At 35.6% G+C, this 16,591-nt stretch overlaps 1 protein-coding gene across 1 annotated transcript in view; it reads right to left on the reverse strand.

Moving 5' to 3' along the window:
- Positions 1-16,591, reverse strand: part of EDIL3 (EGF like repeats and discoidin domains 3) — a 406,610-nt gene that overhangs the window by 96,867 nt on the left and 293,152 nt on the right. Inside the window, exons 7-9 of the mRNA XM_059418197.1 lie at positions 12,829-12,984; positions 11,375-11,519; positions 6,977-7,161 (exon numbers count right to left, since the gene is read on the reverse strand). Coding sequence (XP_059274180.1) covers positions 6,977-7,161; positions 11,375-11,519; positions 12,829-12,984 — 486 coding nt within the window. The remainder of the gene's footprint in view (positions 1-6,976; positions 7,162-11,374; positions 11,520-12,828; positions 12,985-16,591) is intronic.

The following is a 16,591-nucleotide window of genomic DNA, read 5'->3' on the forward strand; positions in this document are numbered from 1 at the left end:
GAGAGCACACTGAGGAGAGGGGCCCCGAGCTCTTGGTTCCTCTTGGCCAGAGATTGGGAGGCCGCCATTATCATTCCTGTCCTCCAGAGCTCTACAGAAAGCGTTAAGGGAACAAAAGCTCCTGAGAGCAAACTCAAGCAGATTATTTAGGCTGGTCCCTGGCAAGGATGGCACAATTCCACCTTGGGCAAAGACATCTGAGAATCACTACAACAGGTCCCTCCCCTAGAAGAACAGAAAGAACATCCAGCCAAGACCAAACTCACTGATCAAAAACAGCGGAATTCCAGAGAAGGGGAAAGCAAAGCATGGAATTCATGGCTTTCTCCTCATGATTCTTTAATCTTGCAAAGTTAATTACATTTTTTAAATTTTATTTTAAAAAAAGTTCTTCTTATTCTAATTTTTAAAAACTTTTCCTCTTCTTTTAACTAGTTTATCTTAATACCTTTCTAAAAAAAGCTTTTAAAAACTTCATTATTATAGTCATATTTTATCCTTCATTGTATCTAACTTTATTTTTTGTATACATATAGGGTTTTTCTTCTAAAAAATTTTGGGATACAACTTCTTCTAATAGATCAAAATATACCCTAAATCTAGCACAGGACTTTGTTCCAGTCTCCAGCCTGAGCAAATTCTCTCCAGTTTCTTTTTCTTTCTTTTCCCAACCAACTTATCAATTCCTTTTTTAGAATTTTAAAAAAAATTTCATCTTTAGAGTCATATTCCTTCCCTTCTTCAGTTTACCTTTATTTTTGTATAGATATAAGTTTTTCTTTCTTTAAAATTTTGGGAGTTAGTTTCTTCCAAGAGACCAAAATACACCCAAAATCAAGTAGGTGGCTCTGTTCTATTCACCAGTCCAATATGTGTGTGTGTGTATATATACACATATATTTTAATTAAAAAAAATATTTTTAAACTTCTTTTTACCCCCTTTTTTCTCCCCTGATTTGGTGTCTCTTCTGATTTGGTTAGCGTACATTTTTCTGGAGTCTTTGCCACCTTCATAGTATTTTATTCTCTCGTTCATATATTCTTATCTGGATAAAATGATGAGGAGGAAAAACTCACACCAGAAAAAAGAACAAGAGGCAGTACCAAAGACTTGGGACCTAATCAATACAGACATTGGTAATATAGTAGATCTAGAGTTCAGAATGATGATTCTCAAGGTGCTACCTGGGCTCAAAAAAGGCATGGAAGATATTAGAGAAACACTGTCTGGAGAAATAAAAGCCCTTTCTGAAGAAATAAAAGAACTAAAAGCTAAAATTTTAAAAAAGCTATTAATGAGGTGCAATAAAAAATGGAGGCTCTTACTGCTAAGATAATTGAGGCAGAAGAAAGAATTAGTGATATAGAAGACCAAATGACAGAGAATAAGGAAGCTGAGCAAAAGAGAGACAAACAAAACTACTGGACCACAAGGGAAGAATTCGAGAGATGAGTGATACTATAAGATGAAACAATATTAGAATAATTGGGATTCCAGAAGAAGAAGAAAGGGGAGGGGCAGAAGGTATATAGGAGCAAATTATTGCACAGAATTTCCCCAATATGGCAAAGGGAACAAGCATCAAAATCCAGGAGGCACAGAGAACCCCCTCAAAAACAATAAGAATAGGTCAACACCCTGTCATCTAATAGTAAAACTTAAAAGTCTTAGTGACAAAGAGAAAATCCTGAAAGCAGCCCAGGACAAGAAGTCGGTAACATACAATGGTAAAAATATAAGATTGGCGGCAGACTTATCCACAGAGACCTGGCAGGCCAGAAAGAACTGGCATGATATATTCAGAGCTCTAAATGAGAAAAACATGCAGCCAAGAATACTATATCCAGCTAGGCTATCATTGAAAATAGAAGGAGAGATAAAAAGCTTCCAGGACGAACAAAAACTAAAAGAATTTGTAAACACCAAACCAGCCCTACAGGAAATACTGAAAGGGGTCCTCTAAGCAAAGAGAGAGCCTAAAAGTAGTAGACTAGAAAGGAACAGAGACAGTATACAGTAATAGTCACCTTACAGGCAATACGATGGCACTAAATTAATATCTCTCAATAGTTACCCTGAATGTAAATGGGCTAAATGCCCTAGTCAAAGACACAGGGTATCAGAATGGATAAAAAACCAAAACGCATCCATACTCTGTCTACAAGAAACCCATTTTGGACCCAAAGACACCTTCAGATTTAAAATGACGGGATGGAGGGACGCCTGGGTGGCTCAGTTGGTTGGACAACTGCCTTCGGCTCAGGTCATGATCCCGGAGTCCTGGGATTGAGTCTCGCATCGGGCTCCCGGCTCCACAGGGAGTCTGCTTCTCTCTCTGACCTTCTCCTCGCTCATGCTCTCTCTCACTGTCTGTCTCTCAAATAAATAAATAAAATCTTTAAAAAAAATAAAATAAAATGACGGGATGGAAAACAATCTACCATGCTAATGGACATCAAAAGAAAGCTGGGGTAGCAATCCTTGTATCAGATAAATTAGATTTTAAGCCAAAGACTATAATAAGAGATGAAGAAGGACACTATATCATACTCAAAGGGTCTGTCAAACAAGAAGATCTAACAATTTTAAATATCTATGCCCCTAACATGGGAGCAGCCAACTACATAAACCAATTAATAACAAAATCAAAGAAACACATTGACAATAATACAATAATAGTAGGGGACTTTAACTCCCCTCATTGAAATGGACATATCACCCAAGCAAAAATTTCAACAAGGAAATAAAGGCCTTAATGACACACTGGATTAGATGGACATCACAGATATATTCAGAACATTCCATCCTAAAGCAACAGAATACACATTCTTCTCTAGTGCACATGGAAAATTCTCCAGAACAGATCACATCCTGGGTCACAAATCAGGCCTCAACTAGTATCAAAAGATTGGGATCATTCCCTGCATATTTTCAGACCACAATGCTCTGAAGCTAGAACTCAATCACAAGAAGAAATTTGGAAAGAACCCAAAGACTTGGAGGCTAAAAAGCATCCTACTAAAGAATGAATGGGTCAACCAGGAAATTAAAGAAGAATTGAAAAAATTCATGGAAACAAATGATAATGAGAGCACAACTGTTCAAAATCTGTGGGACACAGCAAAGGCATATATTCTTGTGTGTGTGTATATATATATATATATACATATATAAGATATTTTGTCTTATTCTACATGGCATTATGACTCACAAATAATATTAGCTAAATCCAGTTAATCTGGAGTATGACTAGACTATTTCCAATTAAAAACTGTAATACAGCAACAAAGAACCAGTTTAATATTGCCAATATGTATATATATATACATATATATATATAATTTCTTGTTTGTATACACACACAGACACACTGGAATACTATGCAGCCATCAAAAGAAATGAAATCTTGCCATTTGCAATGACGTGGATGGAACCAGAGGGTATTATGCTTAGTGAAATAAGTCAATCAGAGAATGACAATTATCATATGATCTCCCTGATATGAGGAATTTGAGAAGCAGAGTGGGGGTTTGGGGGATAGGGAAGGCAAAAATGACACAAGATGGGATCAGGAGGGAGACATACCATAAGAGGTTTGCATGAATCTCACAAAACAAACTGAGGGTTGCCGGGGGTATGGCGGTAGGGAGAGGGTGGTGGGGTTATGGGCATTGGGGAGGGTATGTGCTATGGTGAGTGCTGTGACATTTATAAACCTGGTGATTCATAGACCTGTATCCCTGGGGCTAATAATACATTATATGTTAATAAAAAATTTTTAAAAATCACCCTATACATTATCTGTAAAAATGTTAATCTTATTTTCAACAAAGATACTAACAAGCATAACAATGTACAGTTGAACAGATTATATCCTCTTGAGGAGAAGATGCTAAAAATAGTCACAATTCTGGAGCAATTCTTACATGAGGTCAAAAAAGAAAAAAAATATATAAGAAAAGATGTCAATTTACCTTGCCTTGGAGATTCTGAATATGTTTTGACACAACAAAAAAATAAACACATACTGGAAGAACTGGTCCTTGAATTGACAGAAAATCTGTCACCAACAGAATGAATCAATTTCAGCATGCAAGTGACTTTAAGAAGACAGTTGAAAAGTCATCTTAAAAAAATGTGATGGATGGAGGTTTGGATCAAAGATTACAGACTGATTCATGTAAAAAAAATGTTTGTTTTTATTTTATCTTTCTAAGGATATTTGCCATTGGCAATCCTTTCATGTAGATATTTCTGGAGTCTGCTAGCCAGCCTATCTGAGCTACTTATGGGGTATAAGATATTTTGTCTTATTCTACATGGCATTATGACAGGCAAATAATATTAGCTAAATCCAGTTAATCTGGAGTATGACTAGACTATTTCCAATTAAAAAACGTTATACAGCAACAAAGAACCAGTTTAATATTGCAAGTCTAACCAGTAGGAAAAAGTTTTTCCATGATTTCTTCAAATTAAGAACTTGAAAACTTCATAAAGTCTACATATCATTAAACTTTAATTCCTATGTTATAAAGACTAGATCATTAACATGAGATTTTACCTTCTTTTCTTTTTTTTTTTTTAAAGATTTAATTTATTTATTTGACAGACAGAAATCACAAGTAGGCAGAGAGGCACGCAAAGAGAGAGGGAAGCAGGCTCCCTGCTGAGCAGAGAGCCTTATGTGGGGCTCCATCCCAGAACCCTGGGATCATGACCTGAGCTGAGGGTAGAGGCTCAACCCACTGAGCCACCCAGGCACCCCTGAGATTTTACTTTATTTTCTTAATATTTATTTATTTATTTGAGAGAGAGAGAGAAAACGCACGTGCATGCACAAACTGGGGAAGAGGCAGAGGAAGAGAATCCTAAGCAGACTCCCTGATGAGCTGGGAGTCTGACACAGGCTCTATCCCACAACTCATGAGATCATGACCTGAGTGGAAACCAAGAGTTGGGTGCTTAACCCACTGAGCCTCCCAGGAGCCCCCAATATGAGATTTTAGATTTCTATTTCAAATATTATTTTAAAGTTCGAGGATATTACCAGTTGAGGATCAGAATGATATGCCATTGAGGCCCAAATCGATAACTTGAATTATACTTTGAATTCTTCAATTTATCCACTTATTCATTCATTCAATAAATATTCGTTGAATGCCTACCATGTCAAGTGTTACGACAAGTATTATTCATTTAGGTATTGGACAACAAGCTGAGAAAGTCACAAGAGGCAAGTGTAGTTTCATCCCTCCTGGAGCAAACAGTCAAATCTGAGAACACAATTTCCAATACAGTATGATAATGGACAGTGAGAGGATTACCGAGGATACAGTAGTACTCAGGAGAGAGCTGAGTACTATTGTAAGTAGTGGTAAGATCTTCCTGTGGTAAGATGAAGCTGGTAGTAGCAGCAAAGGGTTCCCAGAGGAAAATACATTCAAACTGCAGCTGAGGACATCAGCCACACAAGGCAGGGGATACTAAGGGTAGAAGTATTCTTTCTGTTCTTTTCCTCTAGGAAGAGGACATTTATAAAGGCATTGAAAGAGAGAACATTTGGTTTGAGAAAGTGAAGCAAATTTAGAAGAGTGTGGTAAGAGATGAAATGGGGCCAACTCCGGCAAAAACTTCGAAGCTATATTAAGAAATCTGCACTTTATTCTGAGGCTGATAGGGAGCAATTGAAGGGTTTTAGAAAGGGAGTAAGAGAATCATATTTGCATTTTTGAAAAAAAAAAATCACTCACTGCTCACAATTTAGGAAGTGGATTTTTAGAGAGTGAGACCAGAACTAGGAAAGCTGGTCAGGAAGCTTTGGCAAAACCCAGGTGAGGGAGGGAGTGGTAGCCTAGATCAGGGAGGTGGCAGAGGGCATGGTGAGAAAGGAAATACGCAGTGTGAGTGTGTATGTGTGTGTGTATGTTTGTGTGTGTGTGTAGACATACACCCTTCTGTCAAAATGCTCATAAAACATTAAAAAGAAAAACACACACGAATTATCCTTTATGCATAAGGGCTAATGAAAGAGCCCAATAAAGCTCCAGATCAATAGAGATCAAGACAGAATGTCAGGGGAAAGTCAAGGGAAAAGTGACTATTTCTGTTGAGAAGATTCTATTGGACATTTCAGGTGACTTAGAACAGACTCAGGTGGCAAATCAGGTTCTATGAGGGGTAACATTTGTTGCTATTATGATTGTTTTGTTATTTTCAGAAATGTAATGAATTACCACAGTTTTGAAACTCACGGATACAGCATAAAAATCAATAATGAAACTCCTATCTTTCAAATAAAATGACCTCATTATGGAATTAAGCTGTCTTACTTTTCTTTGCCACAGAAGACATTAACAAATTTGCGCATACTTAAAAGTACTCCGCAATAAATGCATTAAAAGAAGATTCCTTTTATAAAGCACTGACTATAACTGCACTTCATTTGCAAATGATAAATAGACTGCAGTGGCTATGCTTTCCTTGTATAGGCAAGCTCTCTTATGAGAATGTAATCAAATTGCTCCATTGCTTAGCAACCACAGGTAAAGAGCTCATAAGTCGGGAGTCATGATTCTGTGGGAACAATCTGCAGGTCAATGGCATGATTTCAGGCCAGTCTGGAATTCTGCGGTGGCACTTTCAAACCAATACCGACAGGATGCATTAGAACAGATGAGAGTTAAGATGCACATGTTCTCATAATCGATTGAACTGGCCTATATATATTGTGATCTGGCACAATCTAGGGCATCAGTCTGACAGAAGCACCTATAAATTAACATCACAGTAAATGCAGCACACAGCTATGGCTTCCTAAGGAATTTTTGTTTTACCAATTTTAGGTAAGGCAAAGAGAAAGGAAGGTACACTTAAATGAGAATGAAGGCAAGGACTCTGACATTCACGTAGCCAACAGGAAATCTACTAAGGAAGAGGAGCAGGCATTGGTGAAAGGCTTTTTGAAAATATTACCTGTAACCATTGTGACTGGTCATTGTGGCCGGAGGTCCAGGCATTCACTTTGCCCTGTTTGTCCAGCCGAGCTTTCCTTGGTTCCCAAGTGAACATGTCCATGTTGAGAGTCCTGAAGATGCTCGAGGCAGTGATCTGATAGTCTTGTATATGTCCTGACTTCATCCCGAGAGGCTCCGAGCAGCCTGGAAGAAAATGAGAAGGATTCCATGAGAAAAATAATTTATTGCCCTGGAAGTTTTCTACGTTCATTTTGGATAGGCAAAATAAGATGAAGCTTAATGCTATTCATTTCCCCAAAGAGAAAGCATCTAAATTCAAAAAAGGCTATAATCAGAAATAAATCTGGAACAAAATCGAAAAACCAGATAGCCAATTCAGGCTATTTTGTCTGAATATATTTTGGAAAAATTGAAAACAAGGCAGACAATTCAAACTACTTTTCTGTGATAGATGATTTTGCAAAATGAAAACAAGGCTGAAATGCTCTCTCCTATCTCATTACTGATAGCCTCATGACTATTCCCTGGTTTTCAACAGTTTCATTGTGTCTTTAAAAAAGAACATTTTCTCACAAAGTATACTTGGTTTTCTTTTATTTGTTTCCATAATATCGCAAATGAAAATTCCCTCAGTACAAAGTCATTTTCACAAAGTGCTCCAATGGTGTATTTCAAACTGGACAGCATTTTGTTTTCTGAGAAATATCTGTTAATCCTTACTGCTGATTCTTATAGCACCAACATGGCTTCCTCTAGACATCGAGGAAGCTTATATTTACTCGATGGATACTATGTGCCAGGCACTGTGCAAATACAGAATTTAAAATAATAGATAATAGAAGAAAATGAGGTAATTCTAGCAAAAATCTTTATTGTACAAGCTTTCTTATAAAAACTTCCATTTTGATCATACTCAGTGACCTCTAGTATTGGATATTTTTGAAAGATTTCAAATCTGGAACATATCTTTTCAGTTTCGTCATGGTATGAAATTTGGGTTTGTCTGTTAATGAGAATTTGTGTATATATGCCCACATACATGTGCATACCCATACACATACACACAATTTCTTAAAGAAATTTACACACAATTTTCCAATCTTGAATTACAACTGTGATAAAATTCCACTCACAAAGCTCATAATAGGAAGCACGATTCTATTATCATATTAGTCAGTGGTTGAGTCTTCCATATGTACAACTGCTACATTTTGACCAAGGAACACACAAGATGAGTTTGATCATCAAGAAACCCAAGTGAAAAAGGGGTTTTTCTCCAATTAAGGCCATCTCCTGGTACTCTACTGGTTCCCTACTTAGTCTCTCTTGGCTTTTTACCCATTATTTAACCACTTTATGGTGTAATAATAATAAACTACCTCAAAAAATATTCTAAGAAATTAGTTAAAGTATTTAGAAACAGTATGGCATATAGCTAACATTCAGTAAATGTTATTTCCATAAAGCTCATTTTGACACATAATGTTAAATCACCAGATCAGCAGATCAGTAAGCACTAAAATAATGTAGTAGGACTGGTTACTCTTTCTGAAACTAGGCTGTTTTAAGTTCAGGCTCTAAGAGAGGGAGCTTAGAACTGTTCACTGATAAATAATTCTTAACTACAATTAATAGCTTTCTGTTCTAGTCAATCTAGATCACTGCCTTCTTGAAGCTTCTCCATGTTTGGCTTCACCTCCACCTTCTAGGAAATGCCTTTCCTATGCAAACATGGCCAAAACTGACATGGAGGGTTAGCCAATTATGCGCCTTAGCACAAGTCTTGCTGGAATTCAGGTGTAGGAAACCTAGCTAAGTCTCAAGGTAAAAATAGTTCAAATTCCTAAATATATCTTCTGGAGGAGAAAAATCACATGACAAATTTCAAAGATTCTAGAAAATTCCAAAATCTTAATGACACGCTGTTTATCTACTAGCAGTTCTAAGGTAACATGCATTGTCTGCATTATAGATTTCTGATCTTTCTATTATGACCACCAATGCTCCCTACACCCACCCTGCCCTGATAGTGGGGTCTTTGTAAAACTGCTTGGGTTGAAGAAAGATATAAGGGAAAGGGAAGTTGTTTTTCTCCTTTTGTGATATAATATTTGAAGTCAGATGCCTTTACTTCGATCACTTCTGCTTCATCATAGAATTCATTTCATACCCACTCTGTTGTCTTGTATCTAGCCCAGAGCAAGTGCTGAATAATTTTTTCAAAGAATGGGTGAATTAATGACTAGTCCTCCTCTAATTACAGCCATGATTCATTTCATTCTAACTATCTTAAATCATACTCCTTTCAGAGAATTTAGGGGATTTTCTTTTTTAAGTGTCTAGGGAAAAGATTAACTGTTGATCTTCTGGGCAGGCTGAGAGATCCTTTTAACAGCTTACTGAATACAGTAAGGCAGACCTGTGCTTTACAGCATTGCAGGGGATTGTGGGAAATCCTTTGGCACATTATAGTACTGTTTATTTCCTAGTGCTATAGTTAACATCTCTGCCAATTTGCCTCACACCACAAATTTTCCTTCTCATCCACATGATTTCATATGTGTAGATGTGTAGACTTTTACCAGAACAGACAGCACCTGAGCAAAATGAAGTATTAACAAAAAATTGATTATTTCGAGAGTGAGGTGTCCTAGCTTTTAAAAGCATCCATTGAGAGATTTTTATCCTCTGCATGCAAGCTTAAAATCAATTGTGGAATCGGGAGATGGGGTGTGGCTTCTTTTAAGAACATAAAATCTGTAAAGTGTCAGGTGTAGACTCCTGTAAAAGCTGAAAGTAAAATATATTCATACCTTGGGGGTGTAACTGTGTCTTGTAAGAAAGAGTGACCCCCATGAATCAAGAGACTGGAAAATTGGGGATGGCGATGTTAAACAACTAAAAACCACGGGGCTTGGCTTCTCCTTGATTGCTTTATGATGAATGACTTAGGGATGACACTGGCCTGTGATGATAGAGTGACATGTAATATAAACTGCACAGCAATGATTCTGTTGAGATTTCTGGCTGTCAATAAATGGGTTCGAATTACCAAAATAAAGAAAACATCATTGTTAGGATAATTAATGGTACTAAAACCATATGTTGGTTACTTTATAAATGATGCCCATAGATAGTATGAAAATGTGATTCTTAAAACAGATTCACTCATCTGACCAAATGTCCCTAATTCCTTTAAATGTAATGGGTTCACTTAGAGTTTGGCTGTTTTTAATAGTAACTTTGATTTGCTAAAAATCACTCTCTTTCTTGGCATCACAAAGAAACCTAAGAAGAGAAGAGAAAGAGATATAAAGTGTGCATTTCAATGTCTGTGCATTTCTTTTGAAATGAATAAAAAGCTCTCAGTTGTCCATTTGGAAAGATGTGTCCTATTTTTAACTAAATGGCATTGTTGTAAGTCTGATAAAGTCTTTCATGCTAAAAAATGGGCACACATGAATTTTTGGCTTTTTACAAAACAGTTGGTTGAACAAAATCATCTCAGGCCATAGTGGCAAAGATAGTTTTTAAATGTTGATGCTAGAAATACAAGAACCACCACCAAAAATATAGCACCGTGAAATGCCTAGAAAAGGTTTTTTGTTTAGTTCAGAATCTAGCTATATTGAAATGGGACCACTGTGAGATCCACACATTAAGTCTTGATCTTTATATCTAGCACTGATGCTCCTGGAAGACAAGAATTATTTAACTCTGAATCCTTTGATAGATTTATCTCTGAGCTGGATAATCAGTGTTTGTACAGTAAGCAGGTTGCTAGATAAGAATGACATCAGAATGAATTTATAGTAGCTCTCATGGTTTTGAAGTATTACCTCCCTGGGAGGAATGATAAATTTACATGTTTCATAAAACCTAAACAAAACAAAACAAAACCAAGTTCTCATGGTGATGGACAAAGATAAAGCTTACTTTTCTATGCCATGAAGCCTAAACATAACTACAATTTGTGGGGTCAGGCAGATTCCTGTTTTTACTGAACTTCTGTCACAAAACATAAATCATACTTACTCCTAAAAACAAGACACACTTAAATCTGATTGAACTTCCCAGTGAGAGTTTATTGTGCTTTCTCTGAAATACACTGCTCCTTCTACATTAATTCTATTCTGCAGCATGTTTTGGAACTTGTTTATCCTACGCATGTACCCGTATGCACACATGCGCACTCGTGCATGCGTGCGTACACACACACGCGTGCACACACACACACACACACACACAAATTTTCTCCACTAACTGTGCCCTAGACATTTTGTAGCCAAAATTAATATCTGTGAGTGTTGGAAAATGGCAAATTAGTAGTAGACTACATACAAATATATGTTTTTTCTTTTAAAGAAAATACAGAAATAGATAATATGAGACTGACCCGACAGTTCACATCCAAGAAGTTCCATTCTCAAAGTGCAGTGTCTTCGACAAACTTGTGGATAGAGTCTTACATACTGAGCTTTTATTGGGGGTGTGAAAGAGTTGGCATAGGGTGTGTTGTTATCAACATTTCCACGAAACACCTGGGTAAAGAGATAAGATAGAGTTTGAAATTATTAATGGCAAGAGCTTCTTTACCTATTTTCATATATTGACCTTATATCCTATCTAATGTGATGCGTCAAAAATTGGATTAAGTATGTTGGGGATCTGGAGCATTTAGGAAGCACATTGTCCTTAGCAGTGAATATAAGACCTATAGATAAAATCCTAATTAAAGCTATAAACCACTGTGGTCTATGGCATAATCTATATTCTACTATGATGGTATTGTCGATTTTAAGGTCAGTCCTTCAGAGTCAGGGGAGAGTTTCTTCACTTTGTTTGAGAAATGGGCACCTGAAACCTTTCAGCTTAATCTGGGACCATCTGTTCATGCTACTTAGTATTTATAGGTGTTTTTGTTTGGTTTGGTTTGGTTTGGTTTGGCTAGCAGTCTCCACTAGTATTTTCTGATCACTCAGTCTCTCTAATGCTATGATCAGACTTTATGATGCTTTAGGGTACGATTCCTCAAGATTATTTTCTTATCAGTCAGTACCAGGTCACTGGATGAGAGAATCAAAGTCTTCATATCTATCTCTAGTGAAAAACAGTGTTTCCCTCTAAAAATTAAATGTGAAAATTTAATTCTTTTAAATCTCATTCTTGTTTTACTTTTCATATAACAATAATCAGAAAACTTTACCTAATTTCACTTAAGTATTTAAAAAATCTTTCATAAAATTTATTAGAATTTAACCATTTGGTTTTAAATGGGATGTGCTGCAGTCCTGATATTTTTAAAATTAAGCTTTTTGAGGAAAATTTGATAAAAAATTGGGACTATAATATGAAAAGGCAAAGTAGGCACTGGATATTATTTTCATTTTCTCTAATGTATTATATTCTGCTGAAAAACAAAACTGTTTTCTAATGTGAAATATATAAGCATACATCTTTTCTTTTACTTTTGTTAAAAGTAACAATTTTTTCTTTAAAAATAGTAATTTTGATCTGTACTTATTTAAGAAGAGTGCTAATATGTCAAAGCAATAAAATGAAATTGAAAGCTATTTTTAAAATAAAAATTAATCATCATACACAGAACTATGCTAATATTGTGATAAAGTGTTTATATAACCACCAATTAAAATCTGACAAAATCTTAAATGGTAGCCGCTGCACATTTATTACTTGGAAAAACTCCTTGTACTCTACACCCTTTAGTCCAATTTAAAAAAAAAAATCACAACTGTATAAGGCTTTTGTTTAAGAGTCAGTAACTATTTAGCAACCAATGATTATTAATGAGATTTTACTTTTAAATTAAATATGTTAAGTCAGTCTTACCATGTCTTCATTGGTGCCTTTTACTTTGTACATCGTCCAAGTTTTTCCATCGTTACTATATGCAATTTTGTAGGATTTGATGTACTCTGGACTTCCAATCCTTTTAGCTCCTTGAGTAATCACACCAGTAACTCTCATTTTTCTTTGTAAATTTATCTGAGGAGACAAGGCATAAACAATGGTAACCTCACTGCTTTCAACATATTTCAATAATATTTCAGCAATACTGACAATATCAATTTGGGGAATGGAACATTTTTATTTCTTAGTAGAGATTTAAAATAATACAGAAATACAGTAATTTTCCTGTATTTTTTCAGATGATTATTAAGAGTATGTCAAGTTTAGCTTCCAGATCTTTCTCTAATGGAATACATTTCTTAAGTAAGCAATATTTGTGAACAAAGTTTGAAAAACATGATTTGCATCCTCAGTTGCTAGCTCTGTAGTCTATAGTCTACAGACTACTACTGTAGTCTCTCCTACAGGTTATTAGAGGGTTTTTCAACACAGTTATTTTTCTCTTCATTTAAGCATACGGAAATTTTCTAACGGATATTTTCTCTCCATATATTCTCCCCATTCCAAATCACCTTTTAATAAGTTTGCTGCAAGAATAACAGTCATCTAATAAAAGTAATATTTTTTCATAGTTATACGGAGCTCCTTCTGATACTCTATAAATAAATGCCACAAGGTAAGAAACATATTTTCTTCATATATGGCAATCATTAAAAATTGTTCTATTAGCAGGGAGCCTGGGTGGCTCAGTCAACTGAGTATTGGACTCTTGATTTGGGCTCAGATCATGATTTCAAGGGTCATAGGATAGAGCCCCACATAGGGCTCTGTGCTCAGTGGGGAATCTACTTCTCTCCCTCTCCCTTTGCCCCTTGCCCCGCTTGCATGGGGCAATAATAAATAAATAAATAAATATTTTAAAAACAATTGTTCCATTCACTTTAAAATGCCCTTATGAGAAACAAATTGAGGGTTTTGGAGGGGAGGAGGGTGGGAGCCTGGTGATGGGTATTAAGGAGAGCATGTATTGCATGGAGTGCATAAACAATAAATTTTGGAGCACTGAAAAAAAAAAAAAAACCTTACGATGTTTATAAAATCTTCAATTAAGTAGGAAGGTACTGCCTCAAATGTTCTTGACAAATTGCTATAGAGCTCCTTTCTCATTAATTACAAATCACAATAATTTTAATGTCTCATATTCTGATATTAAGCTAATAATTCTGATACCATTTCCCAAAGAAGAAAATCTTCAGATTCATGCTAGTGACTAGCGTTTTTCACTTCGTGATGAGACTAAGAGTTATTAACATTTGTAGAGGATGTGCATGTGGAAACCAGCTCCTCTATAGGTCACTATGTATATAGCATTTATAAACTATAAGCTAAATATATATTCATGTTACATATTCAAAAAGTTAAAAATCAGAACTAAGAAAGCAATCCTTAAAACCTTCCCACCCCCTACAATCAGTATGACTTACTAAAGGCCTACAATGTTTTATTCCCCTGGTTTTATAGACTTTAAATGTGTTAAGTGTGTTATGGGTAAACCTGAATCCCTCATGTAGCAAATGTTCTTTTAGGCTTTGGAAAATTTGCCACTAGGGCAAAGTCTACCTTCCTCTTCATTGGGAGTTTCCCAGTCCCATCTTCCCTCACGGAACATCATGAGGATCCATCCCAACCAATGTTCACAAGGCAGTTCTCTTGGGAAAAGGCAGTCTTGACTCATGTAAAAAGAAAACCTGGAATTCTGATGAGTAAAGAACTGGGGTGGGGTAGTTCCCAGCTACTGGCCAATAAACATGCCCCCTTTTCATTCTTATAGTGCAGAATTTACAAACAATAATTTTGCTGTTAAATTCTGGGTCTTTGGTCTCTTCTGCTAAAATCCTAAGTAAGTTGACTCGGCTGTCCAGTTTTACTTTTCTCATTTTAATACTCCAACATCAACATTTCTGACATGAATACATTTATATCCCATTCTTGTTTGGAGGTCTAAATAAAAGAATATCCTCCATGAAGGTAAATTTTACCTATGGCTCTTAACATTTGTCTCAAATAGTTCTCCAAAGCTTGATTTTGGAATTTTAACTTTGAGTTTAGAACAGGTAACCTCCAAAAGATAGTTACTATTTCAGTATGTTAGGTAAATTAGCACATTGCTATGGAAGAGCAAAAAATCTTTCATATCTCACATATGATCTGCTTTTTCTTTTTTTAATCTAAGACTCTTCATGGTCTAAACCATTTTAATGTATACAACATAAATAGTGGACACTTAGAATCATCTTTCTTCCCATTTTGGAAGTCAAATTCCACCCTTGATATTGTTGAACATCCCTTTTCAATTATCTTTTATCTTGTTTCAATTATCTTGTTTATACCTCTTATAGATAGCCAAATTATCTCTGCTCAAGTTTTGGCTGATGAGCTGTAGGCTCATTTTCTAAAGCTTAAATTGTGGAGGTATAACAATCAGAAAAAATTTGAGTACATGTTTCTCTCTAAATCATTAGAAATGATGGTTTAAAAGATTCCTATTTACTCTAATATTTATAGGCTCTGAGAGTATATCTCAGGGAGCTGGAATTCCAGATAATAATGCAGCACCCAACTTGGGTTCTATCTACTTTCAGTTGGTATTTGTAATTAAATATCAACACTGTTTTCATTAAATAAAAATTTTATAGAGCACAGGTTCTGGGATTAATAACACTTACTAGTTTTACATTTTTGAGTTCTTATACACCTAGCACGCTTAAGCTCGGATAATAAGATATTCAATATAAGACAGCTAAGATTTCACTCTCATGGTTACACTCCAGTTTAATACCAGGAATGGATATTGCTGTGAGAAATAAATGAGGCTTGGAAGAAGGCTATGGCATGATTTTAGAAACATCTCTACCACACAGCTTATTGCAAGTAATCCCCTTTCATACATTCCAACATTATGCTACAATCTCTTTCTAAAATGACATTGGCTATAAGGAGAACTGCCTTTTATCCTGCTTATTCTGCCTGTATGAACCACTCCAGATACCATGTTAAAGGTCTACCAGGGATTGCACCAGAAATTCCAAAATTACTCCCTGAACTTGACAGATATTCAAATACACAATGATTATTTTCATTTACTAATTTGATTTCAGAGAAATTATTATCCTACTGGGAAGTTGATAGATTGCATGGCATTAAAAAACAGAACTGTATTTAAGGTATTTTGAGTGAATGGTATCCCCTATAAATATTAAGAAACATAATCTGGACCTAGAATGCCTAGAACCCATGCAAAGAGCAGGCAAAAGGCAAAAAAGAACTGACAGTTTCAGCTCTGGCTTTTGTCACTTCCACCAATATAATCTTAGACAACTTGTCTAAACTGTCTGAAATTTAATTTCCTCCCTTGTAAAAGGGATTTTAATAGAATTATTAAATGTGAGGATTATACGATGTAATGCATGTAAAAATTTAATAACACCTGCCACCTAGAAATCTCTTGGAACATTTGCTTTTGGGGTTGATTTTCAGTTTTCATTGTTATTTAAATGGAAAGAAGCATTCTTTCTACCTTAACCATTTGATGTTAGGGAATTTGGACTTGGAGAGGTACACTGTATTTATTAGAGTTGATAACCATAATAACCATATGAAAATACCTTTGGAAATAACTTCCAAAGCTATGAACTGATAAGACATTTAGGGCTACTATGTTTAAGCGTGTGTGTGTGTGTGT

The sequence above is a fragment of the Mustela nigripes genome, chromosome 12 (assembly GCF_022355385.1).
Source record: "Mustela nigripes isolate SB6536 chromosome 12, MUSNIG.SB6536, whole genome shotgun sequence".
Taxonomy (NCBI): domain Eukaryota; kingdom Metazoa; phylum Chordata; class Mammalia; order Carnivora; family Mustelidae; genus Mustela; species Mustela nigripes.